Source organism: Neophocaena asiaeorientalis, unplaced genomic scaffold, assembly GCF_003031525.2.
Source record: "Neophocaena asiaeorientalis asiaeorientalis breed wild unplaced genomic scaffold, Neophocaena_asiaeorientalis_V1.1 scaffold82, whole genome shotgun sequence".
In the NCBI taxonomy this organism is placed as follows: Eukaryota; Metazoa; Chordata; class Mammalia; order Artiodactyla; family Phocoenidae; genus Neophocaena; species Neophocaena asiaeorientalis.
The window spans coordinates 9,367,622-9,375,668 of NW_020173068.1; the positions used below are offsets into that span (position 1 = coordinate 9,367,622).

Consider the following 8,047-nt stretch of genomic DNA (forward strand, 5'->3'; position numbering starts at 1 on the left):
CATCATGTACAGTCATTATGCTGTACACCTTAACAGTGCTGTATGTCAATTATATCTCAATAAAACTGGAAGGAAGAAAAAGTACAGTGACTTCTCCAGGCACATACATTGGAATCTAAGGAGATAACCCCCCCAAAGACATGTAATAATGGTGTTTCCCAAGGAAGAGAGTCAAGGGGGGCTTGTCTCTCTGTAGTGCTTGAAGCTTTTATAGAGAGGGTGTTCTCATGTCTTACTGTTATAATTAGAAATAAAAGCAAAAGTATGTAAAAGAGAAAATAAAAAAATCTTTCTGTTGAAATAAAATGCCCCAAAATGGAGAAAAAAGGAAAGAAAGAAAGCAGTGGCCTAGTAAGAAGCTGGTTGTCTTGATGCTGGAGAGGACAGAATTTCTGCCCTGGGCCCGGGCTTTGAGGAGGGACAGCCCATTCCCAGGCTGGGCCCGCCCACAAGGCCCCTCTCTCTGCTGGGCTCCGGAGGAGCAGGAAGGAAAGAGAGCCCACTGTCTTGTAAGTCACATGCGGAAACTGAGGCCTGGGAAGGCCTGTGGCGCGCCCCTGTCTCCTCCCATCTGCTCGAGATAGACTCAGCCCTCTCCCTGACTCTCTAGTTTTGTCCAGCATCACCCATTTGCTTCTTGAAGGACCTGCCTAAAACCACTTATCTCTGAGCCTCAGTTTACCGTCTGTAAAACGAGGATGCTAACCTCTCCCCCTGGGGATTGCTGAGAGCCATCACTGAAAGAGTGTATAAGGAGGCACTTAGGTGACCAAACTGCTCCTGCCTACCTCTCCTGGGTAGCCCGCCCCTCCACCTCCCTGTTTCCCTTTCCCAAGCCAGTCTGGTGGGATTTAAAACAGAGCCCCACGAAGCAGAACCAGGCGTAAAGCCGCGGCCCTGGGCATCCATTGGGCAGCCCTTTCCTGAATGGGGCTCCTGAACCCAGGCCACCTCCAGGTCCAGCTCACAGTGCCAGGGCCTCAGACACAGGGTGAGATCCCTTCGTAGCTGTGTAGGCTGGAGCAAGTCGTTTTGCTTCTGCGAGCCTGTCTCCTCCTCTGTAAATGGGAATAATGAGTTCCGACATCACAAGGTCTTTGGGAGGCTGGAGCACGGAACTATATAGAGTAGGCCTCACTCAATTCAATTGGATGTCTCTTCCACCCCATCCCCCCACCCTCAGTGGTTCCCATGGGTGGGTCCAGCCCTGCCCATCTCCACACCCTGCCCCGCGGATGAAGCGCAGCTCACCTGGGCACCAGGCGTTGAAGAGCAGGGTGAAGTGACCCAGCACGAAGCTGGAGCCCTGGTAGCCAGTGGAGGCCTCCAGGCTGAGGCGGTACAGGCCAATGGGGGAGCTGGCTGGGGTGCGGAGCTGCAGCGAGAGGGCACTGTCCTGCTGGTCCACCACTGTGGCCACCCAGGCACCCTCCTCCACAGCATCGGACAGCCCGAAGCGGGCCTTGGTCCCGGCATCCTCGCTGGGGGCCGGGCCTGCAGAGGGAGAAAGCAGGGGCCATGAGCCAGGGGTGGTGAGGGGGGGTGAGCGCCAGGGCTGGCAGGAGCAGAGCACATGTCTGGGGTCCCCTGGGCCTGGGTTTGAGGCCTAGTTCTGTCACTAACCATTGAGGGAACTTTGGGGACAGGTTTCATCTCTCTGAGCCTCAGCTTCTTCATCTGTAAAATGGGGATTAGACCCCAAAATGTGCAGGATGGTTTTGTGGGAATATGTGAAAATGTGCAGGCACACAGCACGTCCTCAATCTCCTAGGAGGTTCCTCCTGGGAGAGGGGACAGTGTGGCCTAGGACAGGGTCACAGTCACACTGTTCTGGACTGGCGTGACTTTGGGGAAGACCATTCTCTTCTCTGGGCTCAGTTTGCCCATCTATAACATGGACAGGAATTAGGCAAGATACTCCCCGAAGGTCCTCCTCTCCTGCCTAAATCCTTTAACTTTCAGAAAAAGAAGCCGAGATTCTGAGTAGAATGGGACCTTGGTCCTCTGATGTCCCCAGTGGGGCCTTTCTGAAAGCCTGCTTGCTCTTGGCTAGCAGAGGGTGCTGGCCAATGCAGGTCTAGGTGTCTATCTCCCAAAGGCCCCTCCAACTTTTTGCCTCTGTATCTCCATAGGCAGCCACGGAGAGCCAGAACTACCCCTCACCTCCCTACAGCCTTTTACACTTTACAAAGCACCTTGGCACTTCCTGCTTCTCCCAAGACCCCTTGTACAGGAGGGAAAACTGAGGCTCAGAGAGAAGGGCTCTCCCAAGAACATCCCAGGGGTCTGCAGCAAAGCTAACATCTGAGCCCACATCTCTAGGCCCTGGGCTGCCCCCAAGGTGCCTCTCATTCCCAAAAGGGATGCTCCCTAGTGGGGGGGTTTCAGGGCTCAGTGTGGTGAGAGCCTGTCTTGAACTGGCTCTTTTTCAGTTGGAGGGCAGGGCCTAGCCCATGCAGGCAGGTCTGAGTCATGGGGAGGGTGAGGGGTGCTGGTCACTCTTTCTGGACTTGGGCGGCAGAGAGAAGAAACAAAACCTTCTCTGCCTGGCTGGGCGGCTGCTCGGGAGGGTTTCTGTTTATTCTTGCATCTCCCTCCCTGCAGCTCTGCCCCCCTCACTACTGACAATATGGGGCCCTGCTCACTGAGGGGCTACCTGCCAGCCCCACCCACTCCCAGGCCCAAATATAACTGTGAACTAACTGGCATGACACAGGCCTCTGGGGCCCTGTCTGAGTGCCAGGAGCCAGCTGTAAGCCTTTAAATGCTCCCTGTCTTCCAGAGCCAGTATTTAGGGGAGAAGTTGGGCAGCACTGGGGCCCGAGAGCCAGCCTAGGTCTGGTTCCACTATTTAGACCCTGAGTGCTGTGTGACCTGGGCTAAGTCACCAGGCCTCTCTGATCTGCGATTTTCTCATCAAAGAAGAAAACAGGCTTAGACTACACGCCTGGAAAGTTTCGACTCCAGGTCTGAAACTGGCTCTGTGACCTTGGACAAGCTATTTAGCTTCTCTGTGCCTCAGTTTCCTTACCTGTAAAATGGGGTCAATTGCAATACCTCCTCATAAGGTCATTGTGAGGCTCAAAGAAGGTGATGCTTGTTAAGCACATTGCAAGGTGCCTGGCACATAGTAAGTGCTCAATAAATGATAGTTATTATTTATTATTGTCACTACCACCTTCTAATGCTGTTTAGAAGAATCAGTGAGAGTTTAAAGTAGTGACTAGCACACAGTAATTATGCAGTAAATATGAACTACCCCCAGAGTCATCCAAAGAGATCATATTACAAATCAGAATTCTCAGAGACTGGAGTGGAATGCGGTAATTGTCTAGCTCAATTGAATCACTTCACAGATACAGAAACTGAGACAGAAAGGGGTAAAGTTGGGGTGACTATACGTCCCAGTTTTCCCAGGATAGTTTCATTTTATGCCTGTGGTCCCAGCATAATTCTTTTTTTTTTTTTTTTAACATCTTTATTGGAGTATAATTGCTTTACAATGGTGTGTTAGTTTCTGCTTTATAACAAAATGAATCAGTTATACATATGTTCCCATGTCTCTTCCCTCTTGCATCTCCATCCCTCCCACCCTCCTTATCCTACCCCTCCAGGAGGTCACAAAGCACAGAGCTGATCTCCCTGTGCTATGTGGCTGCCTCCCACTAGCTATCTACCTTATGTTTGGTAGTGTATATATGTCCATGCCTCTCTCTCGCTTTGTCACAGCTTACCCTTCCCCCTCCCCATATCCTCAAGTCCATTCTCCAGTAGGTCTGTGTCTTTATTCCTGTCTTACCCCTAGGTTCTTCATGACATTTTTTTTCTTAAATTCCATATATATGTGTTAGCATACGGTATTTGTCCTTCTCTTTCTGACTTACTTCACTCTGTATGACAGACTCTAGGTCTATCCACCTCATTACAAACAGCTCAATTTCATTTCTTTTTATGGCTGAGTAATATTCCATTGTATATACGTGCCACATCTTCTTTATCCATTCATCCGATGATGGACACTTAGGTTGTTTCCATCTCCGGGCTATTGTAAATAGAGCTGCAATGAACATTTTGGTACATGACTCTTTTTGAATTTTGGTTTTCTCAGGGTATATGCCCAGTAGTGGGATTGCTGGGTCATATGGTAGTTCTATTTGTAGTTTTTTAAGGAACCTCCATACTGTTCTCCATAGTGGCTGTACCAATTCACATTCCCACCAGCAGTGCAAGAGTGTTCCCTTTTCTCCACACCCTCTCCAGCATTTATTGTTTCTAGATTTTTGATGATGGCCATTCTGACTGGTGTGAGATGATATCTCATTGTAGTTTTGATTTGCATTTCTCTAATGATTAATGATGTTGAGCATTCTTTAATGTGTTTGTTGGCAATCTGTATATCTTCTTTGGAGAAATGTCTGTTTAGGTCTTCTGCCCATTTTTGGATTGGGTTGTTTGTTTTTTTGTTATTGAGCTGCATGAGCTGCTTATAAATTTTGGAGATTAATCCTTTGTCAGTTGCTTCATTTGCAAATATTTTCTCCCATTCTGAGGGTTGTCTTTTGGTCTTGTTTATGGTTTCCTTTGCTGTGCAAAAGCTTTGAAGTTTCATTAGGTCCCGTTTGTTTATCCAGCATAATTCTTAATGGCACCCCTTTCATTCTCAGAAATTATGCAGTAAATATGAACTACCCCCAGAGTCATCATCAACACCAATGTGCCCAGCCAGGAACTGGACCTTGACTCATGCAGAGAGAAGGTGACCATCTGTTCGGGCCTTCACGGCCCTAGAGAGGACCTCCCAACGGGTGCTCACTGGCCCGGGCACCCCAGACCCTTGCTAACCTCTCTCTTTAACAGTAAGCTCAGATTTCAAACTCAGAGCCCTCAGCAGATGAGAATATCGGCCCGAATTGAATAAACATGACTTTGTTTGCTGGTGTTTGTTTTTACCAGCTTCCTTCTACTTATCAAGCCAAGCCTGACACTTCTCAGGGCACCACACCCAGCCCTTAACTGCCATGGATTCATCCACTGTTTGGATGATCAATGATCTGGTCTCCATGGTAACGGCCTGGGCCAGGTACCATAGCCACCATCACTATTGATACACCACCCTCAGGGACAGGCCAGGAAACACATTTCCCTTTCTCTCTGTCCCGCGGCAACCGTGTACATACACGCACTTACACACCCCTTTCTTCTGAGGGGTCCTGGTGGATGGGATGCGGGCGGGCTGCCCCCCGGCCCCACTGCTGCTCACATAAACTGGCTTAGAAAACTCCTTGGCTGCGGTTCCACACGGTACTCTTTGTGGGGCTAGAGGCGCCGCAGAGACTCCCCTGGGTAAATGGCCCTGGAGACCTGAGGGGTCCTGGCCACTACCCCGACCACGGCAGTGAGGGCCTGGGTGGGGTGGATGAGGGGAACCTTCCAGAGTCAAGCCTTCTATTAGCTGCAGAAGGCTTCTTTTCACTGCTTCAGGATGACCTCACTCTCACCCGGCCCACTTTCCCAACCCTCGCCCGCCTTGGGGGGAAGCAGGGCTTTATTCCTCAACAAGGGTGGTGCTTGTCTGCTGTGGTCTGTACCCCACAGCAGAGCCTGTCTGGCCTCGAATTGTCAGGGTGAAATGCATGGCATCTGGGCATGGGTGGGGTCAGGTCACACAGCCCCTTTTCTGAATGACCTTCGCCAGCTCCCTCCCCTCTCTGGGCCTCAGTTTCCCTGAAGAGGTAGGACAGGCTGATCATAAGCTAGAATGTTCCAACACTAGGGCAGGGTGCCCAGGCCAGGCCCAGGGTCGGGGGCTGACCAAAGCCAGGCCTCAAGGCAGAAGGCCCCGCTTCCTGGTATTGTTTCTCAGCTTCCCCAGCCCACAGGAGGGTCTTGGTAGCTCAGACAGGGAGGCCGAGTGCACCCAGAGATACAGTGCCTTCTGTGGCTGCCCCGGGGGCTGTGGACGTTACCAGGGCAGGTTGGCTATGATTTGAGATAAGTTGGCAGAGACTGGAGAACAGAGATTAGTTGCTGGGGTAAGAAGGTCAGCTGCCTGCCTCCCCCGTGGCCCCAACCCTGAACTTGGGGCCTCGTGACCTAGTGTCAGGCTACCTAGACAAATGGAGAAGAAGGAGAAAGAAATTCGGACACCTTGAAAGTGAAAGAAGGAAAAAGAGATGGGAAATACCCAAGTTGGCAGTTCATCGACCATCCATTTCACAGAGGAATAAACTGAGGCCGGCAGGCACTTGTGGTGAACAAGTAAATGTCCCTGCTCTCAGATCACGTCAATGAAAAGCCTCAACTCTGGGGTCAGGGTTTCAATCTTGCTGTGTCCGTAACTTACTGTGTGACCTGGGCAAGTAACTTGACCTTTCTGAGTCTCAGAGTTCTCATCTGTAAAATGGGTGTTAGTTATGCTTCCAGAACAGAAGGATTCAGGATGAGTATGCATATCCCATAGATGTGATTTTCATCAAGTCAAGCCTGACACTTCTCAGGGCACCACACCCAGCCCTTAACTGCCATGGATTCAGCCTTCCACTTTACAGAGGGGGAAACTGAGGCTGGAAAGATCAAAGACTTGCAGGAGGCCCCTCAGATTTATTGCAAGAACCCCAAGGATGCTGGGTATGTGTGTGTGGGGGTGCCCTGGCTAGTAGGTATGTTCCTGCCAGAAGGGAAGGGGGAGGAAGGAAAGGGATGAAGGGGATATCCGTGGCCGGTCTGCAGGCACTGTGATAAGCTTTATCAAACGGCCTCCCAGGTAGTACAGGCCTCAGCCTGCTTGCTCTCTGGCCTCAGAGACCTCAGAAAGAGCTAGAGCTCACCTTTCCCACACTTGGGCCAGAGTCCCAGCCAGGCGGCCCCTCTCTGACCTCAAGGGAGTGGTTCCCATCAGAAGCCAAACCCAGGGATATGGCATTTAAGGCCACTTTCCTGGGAATAGCAAAGAAGACTGGACACTGGGCATCTGGGGATGGGGTGGTTGGGGCCTCAATGTCCCTTCATCCATCACTGGAGTCCCTGGAGCAAGACCAGCAAACAGCTGCTAACAGCTGCAGAGCACTCCCTCATGTCAGGCCCTTCTCACCTAACTATCTTCCACCAGAAGTGCTTTACCTCAGAGAGGCTAAGCAACTTGCCCAGGGCCACACAGCGGGTAGGCAGTCTGGTCCACACCAGAACCCAGGTCTGTCTGTCCAGCTCCTGAGCCTGAGGCAGCCTCCCAAGGCTTAGAGAAAGAACCAGGAGAACATAAAACTGCCCACTCAGAGGGCTGGAGCAGCTGGGGTTCTCTCCACCAACCAGACCCTCTTTGGGCCTGATCCCAGAGGCTTCATCAGGTTGCGTGGGTTTGCGGGGGTGGCTGTTGATAAGGATTGGGAAGTTGTTCTCATGTGGGAAAAGGCAGGCAGGACCTTGATGGACCCGTGTGGCGGCAAACCTACCCCTCAACCCTGGTGACAACAGGTTGTCAGGAACCCAGGCGTCCAGAAGCACAGACCTATCTACAAGACTGAGGGCCTGCGGAGACATCTCTGCACTCTCTGGCCTCAGTTCCCTCATCTGTAAAATGGGTTATGACTGCTGGGAATTTCTCAGGGGGCGAAGAGGAACGGTGTCACCTGTCCCATGGTCTGTCAGGGGACAACGAAACCACAGAACAGGGAGGTGTGGGCGTGGGACTCACCAGTCACGGCACAGAAGGTGAGGCTGTCCACGCCGGCCTCGTAGTTTCGGCCCTCGAAGTGCAGCGTCAGCCAGAAGGGCTGGCCCCGTCGCACCACCAGGTTCTCCCTGCACAGGTCAGCCGTGTGGTGGTCACGGCCATTGGCCTCCAGCTCCAGGTCACATCTCTCCAGAACAAGATCTGTGGAGACAGATCTTGAGCCGTGGTTCCATCCCTCAGCCAGCTGTGAGCCCTGAGCTCCCTGGACGTGAGGGGTTCAGGGCGCCCCCCGGGAGCCAGCCTTCCCAATCCCCACCCGCCCTGTCCCCCAGGGGCTAACTGGGCCTGAATCTCCCCAACTCTTTTTTTTTTTTTTTT

The 8,047-nt window shown here is 51.8% G+C and overlaps 1 protein-coding gene across 1 annotated transcript in view; it reads right to left on the minus strand.

The window, feature by feature from the left end:
- The window catches only part of TGM2 (transglutaminase 2), a 33,964-nt gene that overhangs the window by 22,384 nt on the left and 3,533 nt on the right, over nt 1-8,047 (minus strand). Inside the window, exons 2-3 of the mRNA XM_024743025.1 lie at nt 7,691-7,870; nt 1,252-1,494 (exon numbers count right to left, since the gene is read on the minus strand). Of these exons, the coding sequence (XP_024598793.1) occupies nt 1,252-1,494; nt 7,691-7,870 (423 nt within the window). The remainder of the gene's footprint in view (nt 1-1,251; nt 1,495-7,690; nt 7,871-8,047) is intronic.